The sequence below is a fragment of the Mugil cephalus genome, chromosome 1, assembly GCF_022458985.1.
Source record: "Mugil cephalus isolate CIBA_MC_2020 chromosome 1, CIBA_Mcephalus_1.1, whole genome shotgun sequence".
In the NCBI taxonomy this organism is placed as follows: Eukaryota; Metazoa; Chordata; class Actinopteri; order Mugiliformes; family Mugilidae; genus Mugil; species Mugil cephalus.
In genome coordinates this window covers 42,732,238-42,745,079 of record NC_061770.1, presented here as the reverse complement: position 1 = coordinate 42,745,079, position 12,842 = coordinate 42,732,238, and the positions used below count along the sequence as shown (strand labels likewise).

Genomic DNA, 12,842 nt, shown 5'->3' with positions numbered 1-12,842 from the left:
TTTACCTGCCAACGCACAGGACTGGTAGCAGGTGCTGAGTCAAACTTGCCAATACAATCTGCTCCATTATTCAATTAGGGAACCTGTTACGTGCGCTATTATTAGCAAAATGAATTAAAAACTAATTAGGCCGGCTGAAGGGAAAAAAATGGACAAAATAACATGGCAACTCTTCTTTGAGGCGTGAGCTCCGGATTATGAGGCTCCATTCGAATCGAAGAATTGATTGTGTGATTATATGTCCTGGCTTAGCTTCCAGTGTGTGAGGCGTATCTGACAGGGCTGAGCTGGATCCCACTGCGCTAGACAGGATTTTACATTGTCCTTATTAGCTACAAACAGTGGGGGGAACTAGTGGCTTATGTATAGCAACAGACTGCCAGCAGGTTTTCGTCCTTTGTTCTCCCACTCTTGCCTTTCCGTCTCTCACTTTCCCTCCAACTCATCTGCCAGACAGAGACACTGAAGTGTCAGTTCTTTTGAACCGAACAAAAACATTTCACTGAACGACCATGTAATTATCCCCTACCTCATCTTTTTTTTGAAAAAAAACGAGAGAAAAAAAAACGGGGGTTTGACCGCTCGCCCGGGCCAAATTAGTCAATTTGTCTATGGAGACTAAACAGAAAGGTATCTCTTGTTAGAAAAGAAAGATGGCTGACGCAATAGGAGAAAAACCCTTTCAACAGCAGAGCATGGCAACGCGGGGCTGAATGCGCTCTCTTGTGCGACAAGTCGGGAGGATTTGAGGGCCCGCCGAAGGGATAAAAGTTGCTTCATTACTGCTGAGGAAGAGCGCCGGGGATGTGTAGGAGGTACACAATGTTGTGTTGACCTCTTATGAGCTCGACCTCTGGGAGGAGCTGTTAAAGTGAGAGTTACACAGCAAAAGGAAGACGGAGCCGGGGCGGGACGGAAAAGGAGGACGGGTTTTTTTAACAAGGCGCTGAGAGAATAGACGCGCGTGACTCCGCCAAAGCGTGGAAGGCGAAGGTGGGAGGGCGGGGCGGAGGCAGATGTCAGGCGTTGGAGCGCAGTCATGTTTATGAGTCATCATAAAGGGTCAGCACATCACTTCAGCCTGAAGGTAGCCTTACTAATCTGTAAAGTGCATTGGGTTGGTGGGGGCGAGGGTAGGGGGGGGGGCCTCCGGGAGACGTGAGTGATGTTCGTGTGACTCACTTACAGGGTTAAATACAGGCGCATTCTATTTGGTTTTATGTGTCAAGCACTCATTTTTCTAAATGCAATACGCATCAGTTCCTTTTTTATTATTTCACCTTTCTATCACCACTCTCTTGCCTCCATCATCAGTCAACGCGAAGCTATTTCCTCCAGCGAGGAGCTCATATCAAATAATTATTGAGATGAAAATACCCGGCGACGCAGCCGCAGCGCGCGCCATCGCCCGACACCCTCGGCAGTAATTGTTGTAACGTCATTTTACAACTGATGGAGCGCGTCAAATTGCGAATTAATAAAATCAATATTGTATCTGGGGCATGTGCAGATCGATTTGGCACACCCCGGATCCGGCCGGCGTGCGAAGACAACGGAGGGGAGGGCGGGCGATTCATCCTAAAAGAAGAGGCGCCCCCCCCCCCCAGCGGAATACAGATGAAAGATGTCGGCGGTGGTCGAGAGGACTGCGGCGGCGAGGGAGCAAAGGCGGCGAAATGAAGGGATGTAGAGAAGGGGTAGGTGGGACGGCAGTGAGAGCACTTAAAGGACAGAAAGTAAGTGAAAGTGAGGGAGATTCGGGAGGAGGAGGAAGATGGGAGAAAAAAAAAGTATTAGGGCTTAGAGGGAGAGCTTGTCAGCGGAATACAGAGACACGAGCACTAAAGCAGAGCTGGATTCATGGGTGGCTGCTCCTCTTATTAAACACTCAAATCCTTCAGTTGTTCTCCCGAAGTTGGTGAGGAGAGTTGCCTTCAAAGACAATTGAGCTGTCACCATCCACACCTCTTTGACAATTAAGGCCATGCTTCTTTTCTCCTTTCTTTTTTTTTCTTTTTTTTATGGAAGATAAAAGCAAGACGCACAGGTAACCAACTCTAAACGCATCCAAAAAAGGATTTGACTGCTTGATTTGGGAGTTATAAAGAGGTATTTTGCCGGGCTTTCACAGATGAATTCATTCATATCCTGCCATAAAAACGCGTCTCCGGTGACCGCTTGCGATTACACTTTGCTTCCCCACTCAGCACACAAATAAACGCCTACGTGACTTCTGCTTGGTTCGCGCGTCGCCAGCAGAATTTCTTTATCCCGCGTTCTTATCCGGGCACAATCCACAGTCCTACCACACAAGGTGCCCCTGTATTCCTCCCTCGTGGAAGTCCCAATGGAAGCCTTCAACGCCGCGGCAATTAAGCTGCCAGGAACCGTTTCCCAACATTATTGGAACGCTGTCACGATTTGACGTCGTGTTTCTTTTCTTTTCCTCAACTGTGCAAGTGAAAATTATGTGGACTTTAACTGCTTTAAGAAGGTACTGAGGTATCACTGAATGAAAATGCGGCGGATCTCAAGGGGTGTTGCGGTATTCCCGGCAGTGTACAGTGCACTTCCTCTGAGTCACAGGGATCTGGACAGTCTCTGGATTGGGTGGCGGGCTTTTTTTTTTTTTATAGGAAGTCATAACGCGTCTCAATGTGATTTTGGGCGGTGAAATAAAGTGCAAGTAATGGAAACAAGATGGGATTTGATTTTATTACATTTTCAACCATGCGGAATTGGACAGAAACACTATAGGCTGCGTGGGTCCAGTTGGATTCCCATCGACCTACAGGGCTTACTGGGATGAGGACTGGCTGGAAACTGGAAACCCTTCCTTCTTGGACACGTACCATTTTTATATGGCTGCGTCCGCAATAACGTATAAAGCCTTTAAAAAATGAGAGCAGTGGGATTAGGATAGGATGGCACTGGCAACGATGTGATGTCATCCAACCAGTCGATGGAATCAGGAAAGCATAAATCAGGATCGGAAGGGAAAAACAAAAGCAAGGAGTCTTTTGTTGCTTCCTTTTGGGTTACGACCACAGTGTAACCGGCCAAAGAGTGAGACCACCCTAACGTAAAAGGAATCTAAAAACCAAAAACATCCTATCCTTTACTTGACCCTCACTATGCTAAGGAAAAAGAAATCCCTGGCTTCAATAGGTACGCTTTTGAGTAAAAAACATGTTAAAGAATAGTAATAGAATATCTCCAGGTAAGACATTTGGGGACAAAATGATAGCACACTTGCATACTAGGTTAAAGAAAAACAGGTGAAATGATTATATATTGGGTTCAGGAGTTATTTACAGAACAGTACGACCTCTCAGTCAACCACTTTTACACACCAGCTACGAATCTTTGTCGTTGAAGCTTGTGTTTGAGGTTTGAAGATAATAAATGTAGCTTTGGCCACAGCGCACACTTACCACCAGCCGTACCGGATGATACCAGATTGCAGGAATCGGTGGTCTGTTTGTTTTTTTTTTGTTTTTTTATATGTGGTTGTGGTATCGCTACCAGCAAATATCCTCAAATAGTCTTGGAAGCAAGTGAGATAATTGTGCGGCTCTTTTATCAGCAGGTGAAACTCTCCCCACCACTGATGCCTCCTCGGTATCGGCTGGACTATTTTCTGATTTCTTCAAGTGAGAACACCAATATATCATCTTCACTGCTTGACTCCCATTCTGCCTCGTGCATTCTTACAATGAATAGAAAAAGCGCGACTGTCTGGACCCAGTTTGTGAGATTCGCTTTATAATATTTATCAGATGATGGATTGTAAACAAAAATAATTAAATAAAGCGCCACATGCGATAAATGCCGACTTGCTGCGCGGGCGCCTTTTCCGCCCGTCGCCGTGGCTTCAGCTGGGTTACCTGAGAAACCGCACCGACACCCGGGCGACTGAAATAGAAAAATGTGCATATTGCATGGAGTCAGGTATAAAGGGTTCGTTTGCCGGCTCTGGATCATAGGTAGAAGGCGCTTTCACTTCACAACATGAAAGCTGGCGAGGGAGCAGACTACTGAGGGAGCATGTGAGGACATCAAATGCTATAAAAGATGGGTTTGAATTACTTTGCTCCAATCCAGCAGCTGCAGACTACGCAGCTGCCAAACATTTCCAGTTGTGCATCATTTCTGAGAAAGCCACATAACATCAGGAGTTTTTTTTTTTTCTTTCTTTGCAGCCGTTGAAAACTTAAAGTACAGAGGACGCTATAAAACAATACCGAAGGTCATGTGGCATTGTGCACGCCACTTCCTCTGGCCTCACCTGGATTTCCTCCCCGCATGCTCATCCTGTCGCCCCATGCCGCTCTTTCCACCCCCTCCCCGAGCATTTCCACTTAAGCGACGCGCGGCCCCGACACTGTTTGTCACCTGCTGCACTGATTAAACAATTCTTATTTACCCCCTCCAGAGGTGCCACGCCGGCCTGAGCGTTAGCCGGGGTCCGCTGAGCCGAGCCGAGAGAGACGTTACGTCCCGACGAATAACAAGGCGCGTCTCTCGCTGCGAAGCGAGCTCAGACCTGACATGATCAGACATGCTTACGGGAAGATATTAAAGTGCTGCGAACCGGGGGGGGGGGGGCAGCTGACGGGAAGGCTGTGACAGGCGTCATGTAAAAATGAAACGAAGCCAACGCCGCCTGACTGAGCGCATTAGCAGGCGTTGTGTTTTACTCTTTTCAGAGCGCCACTGACGGCGTTATTTATCATTAACACTATCACAGGTAACAAATTAATCATAAGGCACTTCCTCGTTAAGTCACTTTAATGCTGCATCTTTAATACTATAGGATCCGCTTACTTTTTAATTATTAAACCACGCGACCAGCGTCCTATAGAGGATGCTACTCATAATTAAGCGTAAGCTGGCACAATGACGACAGAGCCGATGCTAAGTGGGATGAAGAAGACGAAAGAAAGTGTTAATCTCCCCAGTCGGACATCGAACAACGCCCGCCCCGCCCGCCCGCCCGCCCTCCCACGCACTTTTTCCACACCGTCAGTAACATTTCCGACTGCTCGGCCTTAATGTCTTCCACCACAGATGACACGCTTAAGATGTTACTGAAAAAATAATGACCAGCGCGCACGTCGCTGTGAGTTAAGAGATGGTGAGAATGGGCGTCGGGGTTGTGTGAGGACTGCGGGGGATACGTACTGTAAGGTACGCATTCGTACTGGACTTCCAGGTACTTGTAGGTCCCCGGGCACGGGTCGGGGAACACGTCCGGGCCTGCCACCACGGCGCACTGGGTCCTGTTGTTACACCTGAAAGCGGACGAGAAAAAGGCATCGGCGTTAGACAGCGCTCTCCTCGTGACGAGCCGTGACACTGTACACAGCAGCACATTACTCAGATGTTTAGTGCACGGTTAATGAAGCTTGAAGCATTTCCTTCTGCAGCTGAGATTATGGAGATTATAAAGCTCCGCTGCTTATGGAGACGATTCATCAGGTCTCTTTATTTAAATATATAGAGCGTGGAGTCTATATTTGGATCATTGAAAAAGGGGGGCACCTCACCCCTTCCCAGCCAGCTCCCCACCACCAAAGGGAAAACGAATTGCTCATCAGGTTTTTGCATATTTTGAGTGACCACTTGTGATCTGGTGCCGTCTCCTCGCTCTATATGCAAATAAACGCACACATTTCCATCGTGAAAACCAACATATTGTTTTTTTTTTTTTTTGTATGACCAGCAAAGGGGATGAGGCAGAGGTAGTAAGTAACGTGCTTTCTACTTCTAGTTTTAAGTTAGAAGAATTGGAAAAGAAAGGAATTAAAACAATACAGGCACGGAGCAAAACCATCTGGGGATGTGAACAAAAGAGGAACAGAAGGAAATCCGCGGTTTAAATCTCTGCTGAGTATTTCTGTTGTTGTCTGCCGCGGCTCCGTTACACGGCTCCGTTTGGCATTTGAATAAGTACATGAAAGGGCTTACTCGGGATGTCAGCCGAACAGACAGCGCCTCAATGCAGCCCGAGCACACATTTGTGTTAACAACGCTGGGAGAAAGCGGCCGAAAGCGGCCCCCGGACCACCTCCGGACGCAGGATCTCGATGCATCTCGGGCGCGTTCACACCTGCACGCTCGGAGTCGTTCGCTTGTGATTAGATCACCCGAGATGCACGTTTACGGGCGAGCGTGAACGGCCTCGCAGAACAACATCGGGCGGCTGAAATCCAGAGGAATCTGGGTGATGCCGGTGAATAGTAAGCGTGTAGATCAAAGTAAATCTACAGAATGGCTTCAAAGTAAATCTTCTGTTCGGAGTTCAGACCATTACTTACTAGAAAGGCTTCGTAGTGTCAATCTAAAATCACTGTAGGGGTCCAGGGGGGTCACTAAATCTTTATTTGATATATATATATATATATATATATATATATATATATATATATATATATATATATATTAATTTACACACAAATTAAGATGTCTTTAATAAATACAAAGTCATTTAGTGATACAGGAGCTGTCTCAACAGTGCAACGCTTCACACAGAGCGCCACACTATACCTGTCAATCTAAGCCTCCTGTACACAGTAGGCCCCGCCTCTATCGCTGCTGAACCAATCACAAGGCTACATATTATACACTGATACTGTCAGGTTCCCCGCATTCAGACCCCAAGTGAAATCCAGAAGCACGGTGCAATATTAGCAAAGGAGAAGCTAACAGGATATTTATTAATGGCACTAGGCTGAGTTTGATATACAACACATTTAGTAGGTAGGGGGTCTCTACTCAATCTCTCCATCAGTTGCTGTAAAGAACAACATTGCCCTGAAAGTTGACCTGTGTCTACATTTACCGAGGACCTGTTTATAAGACGACAATGAATGCAGGTCAATCCAAAGAGTTGGAGACTGTTTAAAAGCCACATCATCAGCTGCTAGATGCTGTTTTTCTGAAGGATAAAACAGAATACTAATTTAGACACAACCTTGATTTTACAGCGCGATAGCCGAGAACAGTAAATCACAGCGAACTGGAGTAAACTTATGTCCCGAGCTTATGACATTCACCATTTTTTAGGTTCTGGAGGCGCTGTCCCGGGTAAATTCATCTTTCTTTGGGGGATTAGATTTGGATGTCACGGGCCTAGCACCGGGCTTTAAACCACGTATAGGTTGCACGGTTATTACTGCATGATGGATGGTGGCGGCCGCGGCGGCGGTGGGGAGGAGAAGGGGAGGTAGACGCAATCGTCTGAGTGCAAAATCAGCTCCAACGCAGAAATGCAGGTCTTCATTAAAAGAAAAAAAAAAACGCACAATTACACTGCCGGTGGTGTCCTCTTGTGCCGTTTCGCTTTTGGCAATCATCAATCAAACGCCCCCAATTTTCTATGCATGGAAAGCCTCTCTCACCAGACACAACGGCAACACTTATCGCAAAACATCAACTCTTAAACATTTTGACAGGTATTGATCGCGGAATGGGAAAACCGGAAATGAAGGTTGGTCTGGTTTGTGTTCGAGCAGCCGTAGTGGATGTGATCTTGATGAGGCCCCGTTGCTGCTGCTGCTGCTGCCGTTAGCTACAGTGCACGTGGGCCGGGGCCGTCCGTCAAATCCATACTCATTTACGGGCCCGCTATTATCTCGCAATATATAAAAGGTATTTATTCCCCAGCAAGGCGCTTCACAGTGTAAGCCTTGTGAAGGTCAAGGCGGGGTCTGACACAATGATTCATACGGCACAATTAAAGGATTCTCTACACCTTAATTAACATTGATTGGCTGCCGACTAATCAATCGAACCAGTGAGGGACAAGCAAAAAAAAAAAAAGAAAGAGGGGGCCCCATCTCATTTCAAGCCGAGCCGGTAATGAGATATGGTCTGCCGACTCTCCCTCTTTCTCCGACTCTCATGTGAGCTTTATGAGGGAGACCCCACACCACCCCGCCTCACCCTCTCCCTCACTCACTCACCCCAGTCAGCTGTCTGCAGCCCAGCCCCCCCCCCCCCCGCACATGAGGAGTTAATTCTCAGGCAGTAAATGCCAGTCAAATAAATGCGGGGTCAAGCCCATAAAACTGGGAAACAATTACAGAGGCAGCCTTCTCCTCTCTGCACCCCGACTACATTTTCAGGTGTGTTCTGTTTAGGGCCGGTGGTGGTGGTTGTGGTGGTGGTGGGTGCAATCAGCGGGTGAGAACGCGGGTTAAGATTAAGTGTCACACAGAATTAGAAGCGAGGCGGACAGAAGAGATGTATCTGAGCCGGAGGTAGGAGTAGAGACACAAAGACATATGAAGGAGTTCGCTGGTTTGTTTTTCTTAGAGTTGGCTCATTTTACCCGACTGCACCTGTTTGATGTCTGGCGTCGCCCTGGAAGTTAAGCTGCGATCAAATCTGGAATTTTAATCGCGCTGCGGTTTTTTATGAAAACTTCCCCCCGAGGGATTAAGCATCATGATGTGTGTTTTAGCGTGGATTGCAGACTCATTCTTGACCCAGATTCCAAACAAAATCCACTCCTATCGCTGCTATGTTTTTTTTTTTTTTTCCTTTCGCCTCATTTCTACCTCGTACCACTTTTTCTTGCAGTGTCCTCGAGGCAATGTCAGACGTTACGAGGGAATAAAATCAGGTGGGGAAATAATTACAATTAAATGTATTAAGTGCAAATCGAAGGGAGAGCAGGAAGAGGGATCGATGGCGTGAGGAGCTGCCCCCGCTCTACGTGCCACAGCGGCTTCACAATACTCATTAGGGGTTGATCAGGATTTCTTTAGACACTCGGCTCTGATGGAGGACTTTTGAACTGCGCGGAGGGAGGGAGGGGAGGTTTGGTGGGGGGGTGCCCGTGTGAGCGACGCCTTCAGATGGGATTACATATGCACCATATATGAGGAAGTAAACAGCAGGTGGTTGGGAGCTGCAGCAGGCGTCTTGCCAGGAGCTTTCAAAAGCAAACGATGAAAGGACGCGCGCGCGCAAAACATCCAATCTAGGTGTTCACCTCTGGAGACGTGAAGACAGCGAGACGTCAGCGGTGACACGATCATCTGGATGTGATCATCTAACGGAGAAGATTTCAAAAAATTCTCGTTTTGCCATTTGGCCAAAAACACGTTTTTTTTATTCCTCCCTTAACAGTTTTTTTTTTTTCCTCCTGTTCCCTCGTCTGCTGTTTGTTGTAACTGGCAGATTAGAAGTCAGACTGCCAGCTGACGGGGGGAGGGGGGGTGGTGGTGGTGGTGGGATAGATGTGGCACAAAGTGCCCTATGCAAGCACCGACTGTAATCACGATAATCGCCGGCAGATCCCGCTGCTGCCTCCGATGACAGCGAGCGGGGTTGAGTCCCCTTCGATAAATAATGAATAAACGAATCGATGCATCGACGGGCGGGCGGACGAACGGATGAATCAGCGGAGGAAAAGTGAAACGGACAGAGACAGCGCAGCCGCTGTCAAAGCCAGACAGATTTGTCCACATTGGAGAGTAATAAAAGAGAATTGGTGTGCACCACTGTTCTCTTTCAGAACTCGAGTGATTTATATCAGGAGGGAAATACCAGCCGAGTGGAAGATTCGCCAGCTTTTAAAAGTTCAGGACAGACGGGGGCGTAAAAAAAAAAAAAAAAAAGACAAAAAAAAAAAAAAAAGCTTTGCTGAATCTGCTTCCAGCACGCCAACTTGCTCCGAGCCATTTTCCATAGAATCCATATCAAAGAACTTCGCCTGAAGTAAGTCAAATAGGAAGGGAGACGGATCAGCCGGCACTGAGGGGGGTGAGGGTGAGGGGTGGGGGGGGGGGGGGGGGGGGGGGGGGGGGGGGGGGGACATTTCTGAGCTCTTACACAGTTCATATATATTTGATGAACCGGCCCCTGTCACAGAGCAATCCAATCGCTTTCGAAAAAGGACGCCACAGCTAAGAAACTGTCACACTGGCGTTAGCTATTGTGTGAAGAGGACAAAAAGATGCACAAGGTGCTTCGGGGACACGGGAGTGCGCCGAGGCGGTGTTTGTTTGATGTGTACACTCCAGCCAGTGTGTCTCTGTCTGCTGTGTACACACTTGCAAGGTTTATTTTTTTATTTTTATTTTTTTTTTTTATTTGGAAGAAAGGGAAGGAGGGGATGGGAGAAAAAAATAGTGACTGACGGGTCAATATCCCCGTCCCTCTGTTGGGACCCATTACGCTTTAGTGATGGTCCTCGCCACCCACGGTCGACTTCATTCATTATCTTTCTCAGCTGCACGCCGCAGCATCCATCTCCTCCCATTCGGCCTGTCTCCCGGCGCAGTGCGCACAAACACACACAAGCAACTTTTAAAACTCAAAACATTCGACGAGAAGCGGAAGCGAATGTCAGAGTGCGACCAAGACTTATTAAAACGTAGTAGTTGAGCGTTAGGAGCCGTTCTGCAGATATTCTATGGTGTAATTAAATAACATGGGTGGTTTATTTCTCCTGTCAGTGGTTTTAATGTTATGGCTGACCGATGTATATCCCAACAGAACATGTGCCAGGTCCCGGGAAAAATAAATATATAAATAAATATTATATAACTTGAGCATGTAACTGTAAAGGTCTGAAATTATCTGGAGCTGTGCCAAAAAACTGCAGTTCCCCCAATGGCCACTTGGGGCTGACTCCAAAGCTCTATAGGCCTCCATATTAAAAAGCCCAAATTTACAGCAGAAATAAACACACAAACTGGTAGAAAAAGCAGTTTTCGTCTCTATAACTAATTTTTTTCCCCCCATTCATGACCCATTTAAATTATATCCGTGCTTAAAGTGATGCATAATTTATTTCAAGGCTGCTTCACGTGAGTGGTGAGTGCTGTCTCAAGTTCATAAGTCTATCTCATGAGTGTCACCAACACGTGTCAGCTGCTCGCACGCTCCAACTCTTTGACTGTATTTGAACTGGCAGTCAAGATGGCGGCATCCACGCTGAGTTTCAAAACCAGGTGTGCCACATCTTAGTCGAAGGTTTGTGAGTGTGTGTCGCTAACAACAACAATTACTTCCTCTAAAAATAAATAAATAAATACTCCTGATGTCACGATGAACGCCCCTTTGGTGGTAGAGAGTTGTTGCTCACACAATGAAACAACCGAGAGATGTTCTCCACTTGTTTGCAGACACGCAAAACCCCATCTACACACAGCAAGATTATCATTATCTTAAACCGAGCGAAATATTCCCTCTCCATCCTAAAACATCAGACTTTGTTTCCAAAACATCGACTGAGCCGCTCAACGCAGATTCAACAAAAGCCAGAAGAAGAAGAAGACGAAGAAGAAGAAGAAGGAGAGCGGGAATGAATGTATGCAACACGAACACAATGGCTGAGCGTGGGCGTGGAGGATTTGAAGTGCATCTCAGAAGGCGCTCGGCGTCCTCTGGAGCTTAAGCTCGCGCTGCGGCGAGCAGCACAAAACGCGTCGCGCGTGCGCAGCTTCGCGCGGGAAAAAAAAAAACGCACACGCGTGCGCGCATTCAACAGATGATCGATCAGCGCGAGGAGTCACAGGCGATTAGAAGCCGCCGCGTTCTAAGACGCCTGCCTTCTGGGTGGCATTAGCGGCACGCCGTAAAACTAAAGCAAATCACAGAGCTCCGAAATGACTGTTTGCATGCATCACTATGGGCAACAAAACACCGAGCACATTCCTTTTATATAGGATTAACTGTGTGGAACTAAGCAGAAATGAATAAAGCTCCGGAGTGACTGTTGGGTACGGGGGAAGACGGAGCGTCTGTGTGCATGAGCTATATGAATGACCTTTATCAGGCTCTGTTAAGTATGGAATAAGAGTTTCATTAAGGGTGGCCAGACAAAGGTCAAGATTGATCATCTCTCATGAACTCTTTCCACTGCTTACATAAATTTAATGTTACTACTCCAGAAAAAGGAGCATTTCAGGCTCATTTTTTCCCCCTCTCCTGACAAGCGTAATCCCTCTCAGCCATTCACACAGATTAGTAGCTTTCATAAGATTTTACATCACACAGCCCCCCCCCATCCCCCCCTCCTCTCTAATATTGTATTTGGGAGATAAGCCGCAATTCATTCCAGTGCAACAAACAGCCGAGGAACATACCGTAGCACAATCGATGTGGATGTGAGGCTGCTGGAGTATTTTAAGGATCCGAGTTCACACAGTTTTTTTTTTTTTTTTTTTTGGCGGCGAGGGGCGACATATGGATTCATCTTTGAAGTCCCTTTTCCTGGCGACGTTCCAAGAAGGCCCTAAACTGCAATCCGGAGCTCGGCTTGATAAACACGCGCTTTTTCCTGTCTGACCGCGTGTTTGGACGAGTCCGCACTTTAGCTGAGGTGGTATTCGGTAACGCTAACGAGGGACCGGCTTCGTTTACAGCTCGCGGTGACGAATGTGACAAAACTTAAACAGCGGTCGCAACATTTTGCTTGTTTGACTTCTTCTGTCCGTCTCCCGCTCGCCTCAAAGGAGTCCTGCATCATAACTGATGTGCTTTTTTATGACTTCTCAGCTTGGAGAGAGCACGTGTCCCGAGTGTCTCAGGACATCTGAACTCGTTGTGGCTGCGGACTCCATAATCTGTATTCAATAACGTCAGCTTTATGGAAACAGTCTCTGGGACTAATGTCAACAGCGGCGGTCATGACAGGTTTAAGCTGCTGGTGTTCACTCCAAGGTTATTATAATACACTCAAGCTAATAACTAAACCAAGGTCAGCTGAAATCATGGTAAAAGCTAGACTTCACGTCCAGGAAATGCCAATACTTTTAGTGTGTTGGTTAAAACGCCACAAAAAAAGAAAAAAAAAAAGCATCTGTTCGTGTCCAATCATTCGT

General features: G+C 47.0%; 1 protein-coding gene across 13 annotated transcripts in view; it reads right to left on the bottom strand.

Annotated features, from left to right (window-relative positions):
• The window catches only part of LOC125005875 (adhesion G protein-coupled receptor L3-like), a 220,666-nt gene that overhangs the window by 97,672 nt on the left and 110,152 nt on the right, over nucleotides 1–12,842 (bottom strand). For all 13 annotated transcript variants that reach the window (XM_047581567.1, XM_047581575.1, XM_047581599.1 and 10 more), the window contains exon 5: nucleotides 5,185–5,294. In XM_047581567.1, coding sequence (XP_047437523.1) covers nucleotides 5,185–5,294 — 110 coding nt within the window. The remainder of the gene's footprint in view (nucleotides 1–5,184; nucleotides 5,295–12,842) is intronic.